At 41.6% G+C, this 20,328-nt stretch overlaps 1 protein-coding gene across 2 annotated transcripts in view; it reads left to right on the forward strand.

Annotated features, from left to right (window-relative positions):
* The window catches only part of TPCN2 (two pore segment channel 2), a 65,667-nt gene that overhangs the window by 40,091 nt on the left and 5,248 nt on the right, over positions 1 to 20,328 (forward strand). For both annotated transcript variants that reach the window (XM_019476747.2, XM_059722733.1), the window contains exons 13-23: positions 1,621 to 1,707; positions 4,046 to 4,165; positions 4,385 to 4,444; positions 4,533 to 4,661; positions 5,707 to 5,756; positions 9,364 to 9,463; positions 11,189 to 11,260; positions 15,651 to 15,724; positions 16,283 to 16,373; positions 16,466 to 16,548; positions 17,374 to 17,455. In XM_019476747.2, the coding sequence (XP_019332292.1) occupies positions 1,621 to 1,707; positions 4,046 to 4,165; positions 4,385 to 4,444; positions 4,533 to 4,661; positions 5,707 to 5,756; positions 9,364 to 9,463; positions 11,189 to 11,260; positions 15,651 to 15,724; positions 16,283 to 16,373; positions 16,466 to 16,548; positions 17,374 to 17,455 (948 nt within the window). The remainder of the gene's footprint in view (positions 1 to 1,620; positions 1,708 to 4,045; positions 4,166 to 4,384; positions 4,445 to 4,532; positions 4,662 to 5,706; positions 5,757 to 9,363; positions 9,464 to 11,188; positions 11,261 to 15,650; positions 15,725 to 16,282; positions 16,374 to 16,465; positions 16,549 to 17,373; positions 17,456 to 20,328) is intronic.

Consider the following 20,328-nt stretch of genomic DNA (forward strand, 5'->3'; position numbering starts at 1 on the left):
TGATGGGGTAGGACTTCCAGTTCCACAGTGGATCAGGGGGTGGGGCACCTGTCAAGGGGCGGGGTACCCATGCAGCCCTCAATGGCTTGCTAAAACTCAGTTAGTGGCCCACTGCCTGAAATAATTGCCCGTCCCTGGATAAAATGCTGCAAGCCATGTGCATACACATGGCCTGGAATGCAGCTGAGCAGCATAGAGAGCAGCATCCTGCTGGTAAGTCTGTGAAGAGGAAGAGGCATGGAGGCACAGATCGAGGCCCCCATGGTGCGGGGAGGGAGTGAGGCAGGAGTAGGGGCCAGGGGCAGGTGCTGTCTAGCCAGGACAGTGAATGGGACCGCGGGGCTGGGAGCAGGGTAGAGCTGCAGGCGGCTCGTCCAGGTGGTGGGGGAAGTGAGGGCGGATCCCTGCTGCTGTGCTCACCCCTGGGGGACGTATGGGCCGCATGTGCCCTCCGGATTTGTGCGCAGGCAGAGGTGGGCTGTCCACTGCGGGCTTGGGCCCAGGGGCTGCGCCAGCCTCTTCCTGGTGGTGGGGCTGGGTCGGGGCAAGGAGTGGGGCAGGCAGTGGTGACAGTGTTGGTGCTGTGAGGGGTGTCTGTGGGGGAATAAAGGTGAATTTTGGGATAGCCATAGCCCCCCTCAGCGCCACTTATGCTTGGGGTACTCTGCTCTGCTGCCTTTCCCTGGGAAGCCTTGTGCTGGCTGGCTGCATGTCCCCTGTCCATCCCGCACCAGGGTCTTGGGGGGCCTATAGCCACCCCAAAATTCACCTTAAACCTCCCGTAGCCACCCCTTCCAATGCCACTGCTTCCCACCCCACGCAGCTGAGCCCTCCTGATCTGAGCCCAGCCCTGGCCCAACCCCACCACCAGGAAGGGGGTGGTGTGGCCCCTGGCCCCAAGCCTGCAGTGAGCTGCCTGCCTCCACCCAACGCACAAGTCCGGGGGGCACATGCCCCCCATGCCTCCCCCAGAGGTGTGCACAGCAATGGGGAGTCACCCTCCCCCAGCCCTCTTGCGCCCCCTGGATGAGCTGCCTGGGGCTTCATCTTACTCCTGACCCCTGGGTCCCATTCACCACCGTGGCTGGGCAGTGCTTGCTGCTGCCCCTACCTCACACCCTCCTCCCCTCACTGTGGGGGCCTGGATTTGTGGCTGCCCCCCCAAAGTTACTGCCAGGACGCTGCTCTCCATGCTGCCCAACTGCATTCCTGTAAATCGGCTATTGTATCAGTATCAGCTGATACGGCTGATTTTAATAATCGGCTATTGGTATTGGCCAAGAATATCTTTATTGGTGCACCCCAGAGCTCCTACGTGTCCACTAGTTCCTTTTCTGTGTAGATTATGCAAGCTGTCACTAGCTCTAATTGGGACCCTATTAGGTTTAAGCAAGAACCAACATATACTAAGAGAGTTGCTGTCCGAACAGTATGGAGTCTAATGGAAGGACGTTGAGATGCATTACTCAAAGATAGAGTGGACATCAAAGCAGAGTGTCATCTTCAGTCTTGATTTTGTTTTGTATGCTGTTCATACTGCCTCTCTGACCATATAGTAAGAGGTGTCTACCATGTCTGTAGATCCAGATACTGATCTGAATATTTCTTTTGCATGTAAAGACACTCAGGACGTGCCCTCATGGACTACTGTCAGCTGTCCAGTTTCAGAAACTCTTCGAAGAACTTGACAAAGACTCTGTTAAACAGGTATGTGACTTAGCAACTATTTATATAACACTACAAATGTCTTGATTTACTTGAGCTATACAGACATGAAATTGGGGAAAAAAAATTATTTATGGGACCTGGGAAGGGTCATTGATTTCACTGATTGTTCATTGTCTAATTCATAAATGGTTCTCATTGGGACAGTTTCTTTTCTGAGATACCAGACAAGGTTCTTTGGGTAAATGTGATATTTTTTTATTAGACCAACTAAATAGTTGGACATTCTTTACAAGCTTTTTGGCACAAACACCCTTCTTCAGGCCTAGGGAGAATCTGCTGGTGTTTGTGCTTTTCTGGGTGGAATAGAAACTTAAGCTAAGATGCAAAATGCAGGTCTGCGAAAGTGCAAATGTGTGGCAAGGAAGATCAGAGGGGATGAGAGAGCAGCTTTTACAGCATTTCAGTTCGGAAGGTAATACACTTGATCTTAGCCCACAAGACTAAAACCATCCCAAAAACACAAACAAACATTCATGAGTATCAATTGTGAGGAATTTTTAAACGATTTGCTTAAGCAGAGTGGGTGTAATTTTTCTTTTAGTAGAAGATATGGCTAGTAACAAGGAAACTTGAAGATGAGTTGTATAGACACTCTGGATTTACCCAAAAGTTCACCTGTAAGTTAATTATTTCATCTTTATAAGTGCTGGAAAGTCAAACTGCTGTACATATTTTTTTCAAGTTATTAGACTGTTATAAGAATTAGATTTTTTTTTAAAGTAAGATAAAGTTTGCTTTATGTTGAACAACATTTATGCAGTCACATCCCAGTCCCTCAGATCAGCTTTGGCTCTTTACAGAGGACCAGTACTGCAAATTGCAGTTATGATTTCCATGCAGAATTACTAGAGGAGGAGCAGGTAGAATATAATCTTTTTAAACCCTTTTTTTTCTTTCTTTCAAAGTATCATGGATGAGATTAATGAAAAGGCAAAGTAGGGCAAATGAACTTGTGAATAAGTGAAGCACTTAGAAGTATTCTTACAGGAGACACTCCCATTCTAGAGCAGTTCATTGTCTCCATCTGTTTGCCTCTGGAGGCAAAGATGATGACTATTTGTTTGAAGTCTTGCTTCCCAGCCCTTGAAAGAAAGCACAGAACTTCTTTTTTGGCACCAGTGAAACAAGATCTTGAAGCATGGCTGCATTTGTTGGGCATAAAGGGCACTGACGGACATGGTGGGGGAAAAAACCCAACACTTTATCGGAAGAGGAACTGTGTCAGTTTGACCTGGCTTGTTCAGCTTCCTTTATAGATTGCACGCTTCAGCGGGGCTTTTTAGCACTTTTATCTAATAGCTGATTCAATCTAGTCACCTATTCAGCTTCAGATATCAGATAAAAGTGCCAGAAAGAGTTGCTGAAGCACGCAATCTATACAGATGCTGGGTGAGCCAGGTCACACTGATGTGGTTCCTCTTTTGGGCATGTGCTGCACTTGGTGCAGAATACACCGAGCTTAAAATAATAAAGCATTGTGAGTTTTTTTTGGTTCCCCCCTGCCCCCACAGCTGTGAGTAGCTAAAATGTTTTTCCCATCCCATGAGACTTCTCAAAATTTGAAGTCTGTTTCATTTTGATGTGGGACAGGAACATTACTGAACAATTTTAGAGAGGGGAAAGATGGAAGAGATACTTACGTAGTATGTAATATTGTTATATGGCCTAGGTTAATCTGGCTAGTCTGTCATCCTGTCCCATGCCAGCTGAGTGCCCCAGTTATGAGGGTCTTTTTCAGGAATATACGTCTGTGGTTATGACCAGAAATTCATCCAGGCCCCAAAAACTCTGTCTTGTTGAAACCAGTATGCTTCCATGCAACATCTTTATTTTGACAAGTCAGCATTTTTCTACCAAAAAACCTTTCATCCAAAATGTCCTGATTAGCCCCATCTTAAACATAAAAGTTAATTTTGGTTTAACTTCAACTGATTATAAAACCTGATTTATTCAAACTGGTGCAGATCTTTGTATGACCCCTCTTTCTTTGATTCATAGAAGTTAAACCAATTGCTCTGCAATTTTAGCTACACTGAAATAATTACCTACCCAGCTTTTTTGTACCAATTTAACTACATGGGTTTAAAATTGCGTCTTTAACACAACTTTGGATGTAGACCAGGTTGTAGGAAGAAAATTACTGGCTTGGTCAGCCATATAACTGAAACCTGAAATTTTAGTTCATTGGAATTCTACTGCCTGCTAATGTTCACATTAAGTTCATCCCTTATGCTTAAATTGGGCCTTCTTCCTTACTACATTAACAAAAGATTTAGACTACATTTAAATCGTTTGTGCTTTTTTTCCTTCTTCTCAGCATCCTGCTAAACCAGAGTATCAATCTCCCTTCCTGCAGAAAATGCAATTTGCTTTTGGCCATCCCTACTTCAGCTATACAGGGAATGTTGTAGCCCTTGCAAATATTATTTCTATCTGTGTAAGTATGGATTTTCTTTTTCTCTTATATTTCACAAGCAATATTTAAAGCTAAGTAATAACTCAGTTTTTGAGAAGGGAGTCTGCACAACATCATTCTGTTTTGGTACTTAAAACCCTTTCTTGTTTCTTTTGTATTGTGCGAGGGGAAAAACAGCCTTGATTTGATAAGGGTACAGTGTTCAGCTGCTGATTCATTAGAAGTTGCTATTTTTTCCAGGTGGTCTTGGTAATAGATGCAGATAAGCAGCCTTCTGAACGAGATGACTTCTTCTTGGGGGTAAGCTGCATCAGTGTTTCTATAAGGTTGCCTTTGCTCTTCAAAGCTTGATTGTAATGACACTTTTTTCATTCTTTACCCTTTCAAGGCTATAAACTTTTTTTTCATCCTGTATTATCTGCTGGAGATGCTACTAAAAATCATGGCAATGGGATTAAGAAGATATTTATCATATCCAAGCAATAGATTTGATGGCCTTTTGACTGGCATTCTGCTGGTAAGTCTATGGGGAAATTTCCACCCCATTCTTGGATGTGAATTTTTAGGGTGTTCTGGATCTATGGTTAATGTCATCTAGTTAAACAAAAGGCATGACATTTTTATATAATCTGTGGATGTATGGAAAAACTAACCTACAAACTGAAACTTTTTTTTTCTTCATATATGTATTTTAAACCAAGGCTGAACCATAAATAGGAGCTCTGTGGAAGTGCTTGTTGTTGTTACTGATTGGCATGTAAACTTAACTTGAGCAATATTCTCGGTCCTCAATAGCTAGAACAGTTTGCTAATATACTAATACTCAAGTGATAGTCCAGAATATCCAGCTCTGAGGTGGATGCATTTCTTCCTCTCGTTTTGGAGGGAGACCGTTTTGGAATTGAAGGCAATGTCAGTTTTTGCCCAGACATGATAGTGTTGAATCTGAGACTTTATTGAACAAAAATAATTATGAGGTAGTGGGATTGTTTTTGTTTTCTGGGTTTGTTTTGTTTGTTTTAAGGGGCTCAAATACCATTTTTAAGTACCATATAGTTTGGGTCCCTAGTTCCCTTAAATACTCTGAAAAGCTCTGAGAGCCCTGAAGGATCTTTTACTACAGTAACAGTAAGGGCCTTCTGTTTATGTTCTAAAAGTAGTTTAATGATACCCTCAAAGTTCATTTGCAAAATCCTTACACTTTGTAAAACTTGCTGTTTCTGACCTTCACATGCCATCAATTTAGGGATTTTTTTAAATGTGTTACAGTCCTGAAGCTGGTATGTAGCGTGCTACTAAGTCCTACACAAACAACATTCAGCATGCAGCTTAGCTTAGCTTCACTCTGTATAAAAAAGGTGAAACTTTCACTGCTGGTTTTGAGTGGTGAGACAGGATTAACTCTGAGGTCTGATAGCAGAGAAATGACAATTATATGGTTTTGTAGCGAGCCAAATTAGTGGCTTAGAACTCTCAATAGTGACCTTTTGCAAGGAGCTTGAAGACAAATTATTGATATTAAAATAAAGTACAGTTATGTTTCTTTTCTTTTGCAACTGAAGGTTTTGGAGATCTCGACTTTTGCTGTATATGGATTTCCTCATCCTGGATGGTATGTGTTCTTTGAGTAGTTACAAGTACTCCAAAACTGGTGTAAATATGCAAAGTAGAACTTGAATTCCATAGAAAATTTCCATGGTAATAAGGTAATGGCCCAACCTCTGGGTATAACTAGCTTCATTTGTTTTTATTTTTAAGGTAGGATAGACATTAGGCCAGTGATTCTCAGCCAGGGTGCTGTTGTACCCTGGGGTATGTAGCTTGAGAGACTTTCAAGGGTGCCACACAACGTTAATGCTGTTAAGTGTGCAGACAGAGTTCACAAGATTAATCGAGCGATTTCACATAGGAATCCATAGTGTCAAAAACATGCTGACCTGTATGTAGGCTTTCTGAGTTCTTGGCAACAGAAATATGCTGTATTATTTTTCTGTAGGTATAAAAAGTGAAAACTTACCTGGCATTTTTGAGGCATCCCTCAGAAGTCTAAAAATATTGAACCACTGCATTGGGCATTTGACACCTTAGCTATCTGCCCTAACTTGCCAAAGCTACTAAGAACTCTACAGGGTTGGGTGTTATAGCCATGTTGGTTGAAGCACATAGGCAGACAAGGTTCTTTGGGTAAATGTGATATCTTTTATTAAACCAACTAAATAGTTGGAAAAATTGTTCTTTGCAAGCTTTTGGGCACAAACACCCTTCTTCAGGCATAGGGAGAGTCTCCAACGGATTCTCCCTATGACTGAAGAAGGGCATTTGTGCCCAAAAGCTTGCAAAGAACAATTTTTCCAACTATTTATTTGGTCTAATAAAAGGTATCACATTTACCCAAAGAGCCTTGTCTGCCTAAGAACACTACAGTAATTCACTTTTGCAGTCACTAGGGGTCAGGCAATGCAGGGAATTGAAAGAACTGTTTAGTTAGGTCCTATGGCAGAATTCTGAAGAGGTATTGTGTTGGTTTGAGAGACAGGTGTCTATGTGTTACGTGAAATCTAAATTAGACTAGTGACAGAGCAGAGCAGCTGCTTCCTCTTTGGTCCACTTCCAAAAAATAACTGAAGCTCAATGTATTGTATCGCAACGTAAACTGGTGCTAATCCTATGCTGTTTCAGAACAGACTATACAGTTAGCTTTACTGTAGTGTCTGATTATGTTTTTCACTGTAGATTTGAAGTATGTGTTTTCTTTTGTGCTGTAGCTATAAGTTGAAGTAGAGGAGAATATCTGTCCTTTTTTTGTAATTACCTTTCCTTTAAAAAAGCATGCGGGGGAGTGGGGAATAATCAAGGAGTGGGTTTGCATCTCACCCCTTTATGTGAATTGAAGCTATTCCATAATACTTCCTTGGGTTAAAGGGAAAGATAGTTTGTGCTTTATAAAACATTAATTGTTTGTGGGTTTTTAACTTAGTGCATTCAAACAAATGAGCAACCCTCCCTCCCACACCTGTTTAGTTTGGTACACCTTTGGGTTGTATATCTGTTTAAAGTGGTGGTTGAAAAAACTCTTTTGCCAGGGTATAGATAATTTTAAGCAAGGTAATTTATATTACCTCCCTGAAATTAATTATATTGCCAAGCAATTGTTTCTTGCCTTTTATTTAAATGTGTGATTGTTTTTGCCTTTTATTTCTATAAGAGTAGCATTGAGAGGTACTAGCCTAGAGCTGGGGGATCCACTGTAGAGGAATGCTTGTGTGTGCATGCTGTTTGTTTTTTTCAGAGACCAAAAAAAAAATTTATTGGACAAAACAGCTTGCAGCTTAAGAAGCAGACATACAAATAAGTTACTGTCTGGTAGAGGCTGTGGCCTTATCCTTTGCAGCATTCTCTTATGCTATGATAAGTGGAGGCTAACCCATGGTAGCTTACTCCCCTTTCACTGATGGGTTTAGATTCCACTTACTGTGTGGGTAAGAGAGCATGAACATGAACAGTTTGTTGCATCAGGAACACCTGATACATGGTGAAATTCCCAACTGCTTCCACAGTGAGTCAACTGTACGTCCATACTCAAATTAACCAGTTGGATGTCTTGGCATTGACAGTGTGTGTTCTGTTAGCCAGCTGTTGTGTCTGTAGGTGTGACATAATCAAAGGCAAGATTGAGCACTTGGTGTGTTTTCTACAATGTGCTTCCCAGGTAGTAATTTCTACAAAACTTTATTTTAAACTTTTGGATGGAGTATTTTTGCCATATGAATCAAGCCCTAGTAATTTTCACTTATTTACTAGGGAGTTTCCAGTTGCTACTTATGTTGTCTTTTTTCAGCAAGACACACACCACTCTATTCCACTCTAAAACCCAACTTATACTAGTGCTGAGTTCAGATCTGACCTTATTGCTTAAATAAGACAGAATTCTGCATGTTGTAAGGCATGGGTGGGTGTATGATAGGCTTCATGCTAGGCCATAGATTTATGCAAACTAAATGTGGCAAAATATAACATTATTAGTGTATTAACAGCTAGCAATGCATGGCCCATATATAATGGGCTTCTGGAATTTCTGTGTAGTACTTTGGCTTGTATTTCAAATGTAATTAATCTGATATGGACATCCTTTAACATGAGGTAAGAAAGGATGATCCCTGCAGTAATGGAAGAAAGCTTGAAAATAATTGGATTTGTTCTTTGTTTGGGCTGAGTCTTAAAAACCTTGTAGGATCATACAGTGCTGACAGATGTGGGGGGTGGGGAAAGTGCTCTACTGGAAGCGGTAGTGTATTACGTCAACCTTCAGCAGTGCTCCTCAGCATCTGTATAGACTGCATGCTTCAGTTGGGGCTTTTTGACATTTTTACCTAAAGCTGATTCAATCAGCTACTAGATAAGAGCCAAAAAAGCCCCACTAAAGTGCCTGATCTCTACAGACATTGGGAAAGCCGGGTACAACTAATGTGCTGCCTTTTCTGAGCATGCGCTGGGCTTGGTGCGGGAGCGTGCCACCTTGAAAGTAAAGCATTGGGTCCCTCCCCCTTTACCTCCCCCCCCCCCATGTCTGCAAGCAGCCATAAAGTCTAATCTGTGTGCTCTCTCATGAAATCCCTTTCTAAAGTCCAGGTGGGTAGGGCATCCTGCAAGTATAGTGGCAATCATATGCACTGCTATGACTCAAGCTAGTTTCTTTGCTTGTGACTTGGGATCTGGGTCCACCACAGTTGCTGCATGCTCCTTATGGCAATGGGTGATTGCACATCAGCAGTTGAGTTCAGGACTCAAAAGACCAGCAACTCTTTCAGCTCTGGCTGGAGGATTCCAAAAAATATTTGTTCTCCTGCTGAGGAACAGGGACTCCTTGGAATTTGGCTGGCTTTGCAGAAAACAGCATAGTTGACCAGGCAGTTGATTCACAAATAAACACCTGGATTGCATACTTTAGATTTGCCATCACTTCTTGATTACAACTAATAAATAAATATTCTATCACATTGGTCATTAGTATCTCCAGTGGCTGAGATTCCTGAAAGGTAGAGTCTCATCCATAACAGCACTTATTGTTTATATAGCAAGTATATATGAGGCTATAAAATTTCCTTGTCCTAAAAATGATTAATCCAAAAGGGCTGAAAAAATATGACTAACTTTGTAATTAGCTGTGTCTGTTAGAACTTTCTAGCTCTCTAACTTTTTACATGATTCATCTTTCTCAGGAGACCTGAAATGATGGGCTTGCTGTCTCTGTGGGATATGGTGCGGCTGGTGAATATGTTAATTGTGTTCAGATTCCTGCGGATTATACCTAATATGAAGGTGCTTATGTCTTGCTTTCCCCTTCCTCACCTCCTAGTTCCATAATTCTGAACTAATCAAACTTATAAATCATCATAGGTTTCTCAAAGTGGTATGTAGTTGTTTGCAAACTAGGTGTATATGAATTGGATTTATAATCCACAAATTCCTGGCTCTGTCTGTTTTAGGTAACACCTCTTTTTTTGGTTTTTTCTTTTCCTTCAGCTGTGGCCATGCAGCATGGAAGCTTGGATAGTGTCACTGCAGTTGACCCAGCTCTCAAATTGTGTTGTATGCACATCTAGATGCACGGGGCCAATTTCATAGTGTTTCCAGAGTTTACAGAGAAGGGAGGACATTTTTGGGTTACAGCAAGCAAATAATCCCACCCAAGTTTTCCCCTTTCCCCTCCCTTCTAGATTCTTGCATCTAGCGCTGCCCTAACCAATTGTGTTATGAGCTGTAGCAGGGTTTACACAGGCAGAGTTGCAATAACATGCTTATGTTAATAGAAAGTCTTCAAAACCCTTAAAATCTTATTTTTTCCTTACACTTTTCCCCTGACTGAAATGGATGAATGGGACTACATTGCAAATGAGGAATTCTAATAGTTTTAAGGTGCTTTACTGGTTTCCTCAACCAATATTGCCAAAAGTTTGTTGTGCATCTACTTTGAATGAGTCAGCAGCTTTCACTTGTGGGCTAGATCCAGGCTGAACCTGGATGAACACAAGGAAAATGCTGGTACATTACTCTGTAACTCAAATTACTTGAGTACTCTAAATTCTAATGCCCAGGCTTACTTTTGATTTAAACCATGAGCCACGTGTTAACACAGATGCAAAGAATTGGTTGTGTGCTTGGAAATATTTCCTTTAAATCCACCAGTATTGCTTGTCTATCTTGAGTGATTCCTGAATTAATCATTAAAACTAACACAACATTGCTGAAAGTGAAGTCCTTTTAATTGTCTAAGATTGTGGATCAGTTGAAAGTCTTGTCCTGGGCAACAGAGGCTAGCTAACAGATAAGCAACACACAAGCAAAATTAGCCAGCACTGCAATTGCACCTGGAGAGTATGGAGCTCTGCATAGTGGTGAGGGGTTTGCTTAACTAACAGGTCAGCCAAGGAACAATGTAGCCTAGCTTTCTGCATGTCTGGCTCCTATAGGGTTCTCAGTGAGCATCAGACTGGAGACTGCACCTGGAAAGAAAGCAGGCGTGGTTAATTCTAAGAGACTTAACCCCATTCAGATTTAGGTGAGGCCTCTCTGGCTGCCTATATTGGAGGTCCCTGGGGTCTTTGCATGACAACAGCTGTGGAGTCTACTTTGTGTTTAATAAAACATAGATGTCTTGATGTCATGCAGAGGTCACATGGTCAGGGTTAAGTACCAATGGGAAATTGAGGGAGTGTGGTCAGGTTCAAACACAGGATCAAGAGTCAATAATTGGGTTGTATTCCTGGCTCATCTACTGTTGTGATCTGACTTTGAGTAAGGCATGTCAGTTCCTCAGTTTCCTCATTTGTAATTTTGACATCCACTTTAGAGAGTGGGTAAGGCTTTATTCATTAATTATATACAGCACAATGAGATCCATGACATGAAAAGGTGCTATTGAGGTTCAAGGTATCTAACTATTTTGTTTTTTTAGCTTGCTATCATGTTTATATCAGTTGGTTATAGTAGTTACTGGGACTTAAATATATGATATATGTTAATGAGAATTCTGTTTTGTTTCAGTTCATGGCTTTAGTTATCAGTACGTTGCTGGATCTGGTGAAGAACTTAAGAGCATTTGCAGGGATCCTGTTGGTATGTTGCAGTTCAAGACTGGTAGTCTCACTCTATAGCATGATTTGGGGTACATTTTCAAAGTTTGATTGTGCGGGAAAAAAAATGCACCCACAGCCTGCACATCACGACTATAAAAGGAACATGATCAGTTTCTTTTCTCTTTTGAAATGATTAATGTTCACCCTGTCCCCTCATAGTACAAGCCTTTCCCAGCCTTGACCAGCTAGTTCAGGGGCAGGCAATTATTTTGGGTGGAGGGCTGCTTACCGAGTTTTGGCAAGCTGTCAAGGGCCGCATGGGTAGCCCTGCCCCTTGACAGGTGCCCCACCCCCTGGCCACCATCTTGTGACTGGAATCCCCACCCCCTAACGCCTGACTTTTGCCACCAGAAGTCCCTCCCCTCGCCCCTGGAAGTACTCCTTTCAGCAAGGGGTTTTGCCATGTTGGAATCAGAAAAATACCAAATTATATTCTAAAAATCAAACGTCTACAGCATTTCGTTAATTTGATTTCAAAAAGTATTTTTGTCCTGATTTACATTTGTTTGTGTAGTATACATAGAGGTGATCACACAATAGCTTAAAATGAAGTCTTACTCTTGTATCCTGTGGAGGAGATGGGGGTGTGATGTTATGTGGATGAGGGTGTGGATGTGTTGGGGGGGGTTGTTGGGATTGGATAGGTGTGGGTGTGGGGTGAGGGAGCATGTGGGTGTGTGGATGTGTGCATGGGTATGGGGTTTGTGTGGGTGTGGGGGTGGGTCTGTGTGCATGGCAGTACAAGGTGGGTGTGGTTGCACGTGTATGGTGCGGGATGTTTGTGGGACTTACCCTATGAACACACTCATGCTCTCCCTCCCTCATTGCGTGCACACTGTGCTTTGCTCACCATGCTCTCTCTCTGTCTCTGCCTCCCACTCCTGGCCCTGGGATACTGGCGCGGCCCTGTGCTTCCTCCATCCAGCAATGCAGCTGGAGGCCACATGGTGATGGAGCAGACATGTGCAGGAAAAGCTGCTATAGACGGGCTTCTGGGTGGGGGTGCGGAGCCAGGCTGGCCTTTCTCCTGACTCCTGCAGGCTCCCCCTGGGTCCTTCTGCTCCTGCCTCCTGTCATCCTTGACAGGCAGCTGGGAGGAGATAAATATACATTTTGGAAACTTCTTAGGCACCCTGTGGGCTGGATAGAATGGCCTATCGGACCGAATGCAGCCCGCGGGCCATATTTTGCCTGCCCCTGAGCTAGTTCATTAGAGCTGGAATTAGTAGCAATGCTTATAGTTAGTTTTGCCTGGTGCTTTCCACTTACAAAATTCTGTTTCACTTGATCATAATGTTGACTCAAGGACTTCAACCTTCTGGAGCTGAGATTTTCCGTTCCCTTCCTTATGCTGTCTTTTTTTATTCCGTCATAAAGTTTTAGCTGAACAGTTCAGCTGCTTTCAACCATTCCCCACCATGGTTCAGAATAAGGATTTGAAGTTTGATAGCCTGTTGAGGATATACACCTGATGGATGGAAGCACATCCCCAAATAAAAATACTGGATGGAGATGCATTTAAAAAACTCATAGTGTGTATGCAGAAGGTGGCTTGAAGTCTGTACAGGAAGTCTTAATTTTACCACTTCCTGATTTTTAAACCTTTTAGTTTGTCTTAAATGTAACTTACGCTATGGTATTGCCCACAAATCCTGTTCAGGAATCTGCTGTATTAAGTTTGGTCAGAAAAGTAGTAGTACAAAGTACAAATGTATTTACCTTGATCCTCGTTCAAATGTATGCCCCTAGTTACTGGGCAATACTGTTATTGTCAGTCCTACTTGAAGGAGGCTTTTAAATTTTTTGATGAAGTTAACATATGTACCATTATTGTACAGTATAATTTAATATCTTCTTGTATTAGAACTGAGAAATTTAATCATAAGTACTTTAGGGGTGCACTTGTTAATTAAGCAGGCCTTTTAGACTGAAAAGACCTGAATATATTAAATCCTGAGGGTGAAATAATTGCTAATTTGCTATAAAACACCATTTCAAACTGTTATGCAACTGTACTGTTAGGATATCTAACAACAGCAATAAAATGTGTTGATCTCCAACGTATGGGAAGGTAGATAACGAAAGCTGTCTAGTTATACTTTCAAGCCCTATCTCTGCGGTTTCCCTGAAAATGCTCCTCTGTTTGCAAGTTTCCAGTGATATGGCCTGCCCGAAGGCCTTGTCAGCACAAGGAGTATGTATTGTTACGTGTCATACTTAAGTATTCCTAGTGCAGATTCTGCAGTGCCACCAAATCTTTGTTTGCACCAGTAATGTGCCCTTGCATGAGGGGAAATAAGCCAGGTTGGTAAAAGTGCTGTCATCTACCCTGGACACTTCTGCTTGTATGTTTTTGTTGGTCAAGGAGTTTACCCCTGACCAGCATAGGTAAGTTGGCAGAAGTCCATAGTGCAGACCTAGCCTAAGCTTAGCTCTAGGAATGGATGTTTTTTGTCTCCCGGCATTAGTATTGGGACCCACAACCTGAGATCTGAAGAGGAATCCTTTATTCTGTCTGTATTTAAAATGTTGCAGCTGTGGTGTATGGTTTGGTATTCTTTATCCACATCCTGGCATTAAAAATACCAATGTAGCACCAGTTGTGAAATTAATGTCTGCCCCAAGGAGCTTAGTTTTAAGGATGTGACCTTTTGAGGTGGGGTCTAGCTTCTACTCTTGTTAATTTGAAATTATTTCAGTTTGAGCTCTTAGCATGATGAGGCCTTGTCTTAACAGCTGACTTGAAATGCCTTCTTTCCCCAGTATCTGCCACACACTACTAAAGTCATGTTAATTAATGATAGGACAGTTTCTCCTGTGTCTGTCTTGTATTTTAGACTTAGTTTACATATAGGAATAATGTTGGTTCTTGTTAATAATAAGATACATGCCCCATCTGCTGGCAGGCTGTGGAACAGCAGCATCACTTGATTTAACCAATATAAAAGCCTGTAGTACAGATGATAATATTCTTTCTTGGCACCCTTTGTTAATAATAGAAAAAGATGTGAATGGAAACTAATCCTGACACCTCCGTTGCTTTGTTTCAGTGCTTCCTGGTAATAAGTGAAGCTTTCTTTAGTGTGAATTAGGATTTTTTTTATGCATTGACAGATCTGTGGAGATTGTTTTAAAAACAAATCTCTGATTTTTTGGGGGGGACTAAAACTGGCAAAAGCCCCTAAGCACTTGAAGGGTTTAGATCCCTAAATCCTTTTGATTATGACTCATCTCCCAGGTGACTTTTTTGGACCATGGCTATGCTCACATTTTAGTGTTGCCCTCGGTCATCAACAACCAGTCCAATCCATTCCAATTGCCATTTCTCCATATGTATTTTATTTTAGTTCTTGTCAAAGCTATTTGCATTGCAATGCTTGCTTGTTTCTTGAGTGCTGCATTCACAAAATGTCTAAGGTTCCTTTGCAATATGCAAAACAGGGTCCTTTTAAGAATCAGTCTAGACTGTTTTTCTTTCTTCTGGGCAGTAGAATGGGGCTGGGGAAATTCAGGGAAGCCTGAAGTTAGAAATGTGGTATTACTGCAGGTAAACTTCCTGTCCTGAAGGCATGCAACATGTGGGTGAGTTACAGACACTATGGAAAGGGATGCCTTAAAGGTCAGAGACAGTTGAGTTGCCCTCATGCTTGGAGCTTCTCTTGGTGCAGACTGTTGCTGGAGTTAAACTTAGTGGTTTACTATGAAATTTATAGTCAGGCATAGGCTTGAGGATGACTATAAGATTAACCTTAACTAGTGGTGCAGGCATTGCCTTAACGTGCTTTTACAGATTTTACCTTTAGCTTCATTTATATTTGGGCTTTTACAAATGTTGTTGATTTAAATACAAAACATAGGCTCAGATTTGACCACAATTTAGGCTTTATGAAGAAAAAGCTTCTACAAAGTCTGAAGCTAATAGAAATCTTCCCACAACTTTTTAAGAATTCCAGTAGAATTTTTACCCAGTTTTTAAGCTCTTGTCCAGTGTTCTGTAGTTTACATACCAGAATACTGAGAAACAGAAAAGTAAAACTGATCATAAAGGAAAATGTTAACAGTTCCCAGCTGAAAATCTCTCTCTCTCTCTCTCTCTCTCTCTCTCTCTCTCTCTCTCTCTCTTAAAAAATCTAAACAGCACAGAGTGTAACGTAAGTGAGCTTATAAAAGTCACCCTTCTCGTCCCACTCTTTTAATAACCTATCACATTGTTTAAACTATTTTTCCTAACCTTTTGATACAGACATAAATTTTAAGTTGACAGTATCTCTCTTATTAATGTTGAATGATTTCTGAGGATGCTATCTTATTATGTTTTATTATCTTTTTTTTTTAGTTTTTGACTAACTGTAATGTGTATTGGTTTCTAGGTGGTTTACTATGCATTTGCTCTAATTGGAATAGCGCTGTTTAAAGGTGCTATTGTTCCTATGGGTAATATCAGGTAAGGCTTTATTTTAAACATGCTCTATTTGCAAAGGCCCCCTTGTCTTTTTTTGAAACTGCGTTGTGCATCTCCCTCCCAACCTTATGGTTGGTCTAGCAAAAGACACATACGCCCCAAAATATAATTTCCTCATATTTCCAGGACAGTCATAGCTTCAACGTCACTCCTACACCCACTCTTACGTTGGTGTCCTTTCTTGGTTGTTTTTTTTTTTTGTTTCTTATGATAATAACAGATACACTTCATTTGTAGTGGAAGAGTACATGCTTCTGAGCGTCTTGTATTTTTCCCTCCTTATTTTTAAATTCTTTCTCTCCATTCTAAGTAGTCTCTTAAATTCTGCAAACATTTTTCCTGCCAGTTGTTCTTCTTCTAATTTCCTATCATTCCATTGAGACTCCAGGAAATTTCAATTTTGAAACTTCAAGCTCCTATGTTCTTTCTTCCTAGTGCTTTCTTTTGCCTGTTTGAAGGTACTTTACTTGATTAAAATATAGTAACTATGGAACGAAGTGCAGGAAGCTACATTAAAATTGCTCTGTAATTTCCTTGTAGTGTCGTCAATATAACATCTGGTAACAACACTCTGCAGTGTGGGACCTATGAGCAGTTGGAATATTGGCCAAACAACTTTGATGACTTTGCTGTGAGTCCAGATGTTTGGGAAACAGGCTTTCTTTTCTAAAAATGGCAAATAAGTGCTATAGCCACTCATTTGTTTTAACTTTTGCTCCTTAGGCTGCACTGGTGACTCTCTGGGATGTGATGGTGGTGAATAATTGGCAAGTTTTTCTGGATGCATTTTCAAGATACTCAAGTCCGTAAGTAGTAATATTAACATCCAAAGAATTTTTCCATTCAGTATTATCATATGTCCTTCTTGGTATGTATGTATATTCAAAGTAAACAGGCAGAAATTTGTATCACACATCCTGCCTTCTGGCCATAGGGATAGGTGAATCTCCTGCCTAATGATATGACATTCCCCCTCAAATCTGTAATTGAAACTTACAAGCCAAAAAGCTGTCAAGCTAAGTGTAAAATGATAGTTGCAGTCCAGTTCCCAGTATATAGTACAAAACTTTTCATCGCACTTAACAACAATTTGGAAATAGTAGTTGATGCGCCAAGATGGTAATGATTACACAATAGATTCGGAAAGGCTTCTCTCTCCTACCTAGGGTCCATCAGGGCCAAATATGACAAATTGGGGTAGATCACTGTACTGTGTCAATTCTGCATAGTCTGTGGATAAGCATTTTTTGTCTGAAGTCCTTTTGGTCTTTCTCTTGATTTAGATGCAATGAGCTGCACCAGGGGGGTCTTGCTATTGTTGAAAGACCCAAGATTTTACCCCTTTTTTGAGAAGCCAGCCACTAAAATTGCATATGTGTGTCCTGAACATGGGAGGAAGGGTTCTGATGAGGAACAGTATATTTAACTCTGCTGACTAGATGAAAGTCTGATAATTGACTTGTTGCAGACTTTATTTTTTTTGATTTATGAAAACACTACCTACCTTTTTGTGTGAAAAACATGATTTACATTCCTCAGATTCATTTTTCAGTCTCAGCCCCGGATGGAGTACGTTATGAAACTAACAACAGCTCTTTACTTTTCTCTCTTTTAATATTCTTCTTTTCCAGTTGGTCAAAGCTGTATTTTGTAGCCTGGTGGCTAATTTCTTCTGTCATCTGGGTCAATCTGTTTGTAGCCTTACTTTTGGAGGTAAGCAAAGATTTCTATTTAGTTGCGCATTCATGAAGGATATGAGGATCCTTTTGTAAATCTATTGGAAGTGGAGTTTAGACCTTATGGGAAGTTGAGTCACTACTGATAAATAAATCCAAGATGTATTCAGATTTAGGAGGATCTAGCAGTTAGTTGGGTCTGTAGATGATAATTAAATTTACACTAACTTATTATAGGCTGAGGGACAACACCAAGGAGGAAAAGTGGTAATTATTATCATGAAACACAAATGGGTTCAAACTGTTCATATACATGTACACGAATGGCCCGTGGCACAATTCAACTGTTGTAGGCTGGAGTATGCATTTGTTGTATGGGGTGGATTCCTTTGCCATGGTTCTGGATGTTTTGTCTAGAGCCTTAGAGACCCCAGCATACTCTTGGTGAAAGTAGGTGAGTTTTACCCTGCTCTGCCCTCACCATGGTGATGAGGGCACTATTGCATCTGTTTAATCTTAATTGCCTGCCCAAATCAAGTGTGGCTTATATTTTCAATTTGCAGAGAGCTTTGCAAGATGTTTATTCAATTCAAAGTTCTTCTACTTACTGTGATATTATTCTTGTAAATGTTTTCAGGTCCACACCAGGCTGGCTGGACTGGTTTTTGGATAGGTTGCCCTCAGAATATGACCAATAACTTTAAAAGGTGTTGCTGAAAGAAATGCGTATACATATTGCCATGACAAATCTGCATCTCTGCCAACAACTAGCTTCTGTGTCCTTTCTGGAAGCCTAAATATTTGCAAAATTAGACTTTGGATGGTAGGCACCACATCTGACCTTATGTGTAGGCACACTGGAGGATGGCTTAACCTTGGAAGCCAGTCCTGTAGACAAATCTATTGAGTGCTTTCCTTCAAGGTTGGAGCTTTAGTTTAGTATTATGGCTTTGACATGGGATTTTGTGGCAGAGGGCTCTTTGTTTTTGTTTCAGCTGTCTACCTTTGCAGATCTTGTGTTGTCAGTGTATATCCAAGCAAAAATCAAACCAAGGCAATTGTAACATATTCACTTCTTAAAGTATGTCAAAGGGATTGCTTTTTAGGAGGAAAAACAGTCTAGGTGAGAGTGATAGTTATGAGGAAGTTATATGAATGTTAGAGGCCAACTAGGGGCTGTGCTCGTTTTGATCTTCTGCTAACAAACCAGGAAGAATTGTTGGGCAATGTAGAAGTGGACAACAGCTTGGGCAGCAGTGACCCTGGGTTGATTGGGTTCAGGATCTTGGGGAAAGAAAGGAAGGAAGGAGAGCAGCAGAGTAAGGACCCTGGACTTCAGGAAAGCAGACTTTTTGACTTTCTCAGGGAAATGATGGACAGGATCCCCTAGGATGCCAGTCTGGCGGGAACAATTAGTCCAGGAGAAGGGGTTGTACCTTAAAGAAACCTTACTGAGGGTGAAGGAATGAACCATCCTGATGCTCAGGAAGACTAGCAAGTATGGTAGAAGACCAGTTTGGCTTAGCAGGGAACTCTTCAGTGAGCTGATTATGAGCCAACAGTGGGCTCTTGTTGCAGAAAAGGTTAACAGCATACCAGGCTGCATTAGTAGAAGTGTTGCCAGCTGATCGAGGGAAGTGATTATTCCCCTCTTCAGCACTGGTGAGGCCATGTCTGGAGTACTGTGTCCAGTTTTAGACCCTCCCATACAGAAAGGATGTGGACAGATTGGAGAGGGTCCAGCAGAGGTTCAGGGAAAATGGTTAGGAGGCTGGAGCACATGACTTGTGAGGGCAGGTTGGGGGAACTGATCCTACTTAGTCTGGAGAAAATAAGACTGAGGGGAGATTTAATAGCAGCCTTCAACTACCTGAAGGGTGGCTACACAGTGGATGGAGCTAGATTGTTCTCAGTGGTGGTAGGTGACAGAACAAGTAGCAATAGTCTAAAGTTGCAGCAAGGGAATTTTAGGTTAGATATTAGGAAGAACTTTTTTACTAGGAGGGTAGTAAAGCACTGGAACAGGTTACCCAGAGAGATTGTGGAATCTCCATCCTTGGAGGGTTTTAAGACCCAGCTAGACAAAGACTTGGCTGGAATGATCTAGTTGGGGATGGTCCTGCTTTGAGAAGGGGGTTGGACTAGATGACCTCGTGAGGTTTCTTCCAAGCCTAAGTTTCCATGACTATGATTTATAACCTGAGGAAGAGGTTTGTGAAGTGGTTAAGTTGAAAGGGACTTCAGGGTTCCTGGCTTTGATTTCCTCTTCCCTTGATGCCCCCCGCAGCTCCACCACACTTTCTTACTGTGTAATAATAAAGTTACTTATCCCCATCTGCCATGCAAAAATGTTAATGACCTCCTTCAGAAGTGATTTTTGATGTTTTAATTAAATCAGGTAATTGCTTTTTAGGTCAGCTGACAAAGGTGCTCTGGATGAGGGTTTTCAAGCATGTGGCCTGTGGAGCCCTATCATCTAGCTCTCAGTGCTTCCTACAGGTCTTGGACTTGCCCACCACATGCACTGGCCCCCAGCCCTGTTGCACACCCTTGCTCGTGGTGTGCAAGGAAGTCTGGCACATGCTGCACAGGGCTGATCTGGGGCTGGTCTGCCCTGGGCTTTGTCTCTGGGTTCCTCTTCTGGTCCATAGGGACCAATGAGTTTAATATCCCTGCTTTAGACCAGGTGTGCACAGTATACTTGCTATGCTTGTTAGCTATGCTATGTTCTGTTTGGATTGCTTGCTGAAGTGGAAATTGGAGTTATGTCCATATAGGACACTGGATATGGCTGATCAAGGGGCCAGTTAGCTTGCCCACAGCACTGTTAGCTGTATAATGGAGGTGGGGGATAAGTGGGACATGTGCATCAGGCACCACCTCGGGGAAGGGGGCACCAGAAGGAAAGTG

The sequence above is a fragment of the Alligator mississippiensis genome, chromosome 2, assembly GCF_030867095.1.
Source record: "Alligator mississippiensis isolate rAllMis1 chromosome 2, rAllMis1, whole genome shotgun sequence".
In the NCBI taxonomy this organism is placed as follows: Eukaryota; Metazoa; Chordata; order Crocodylia; family Alligatoridae; genus Alligator; species Alligator mississippiensis.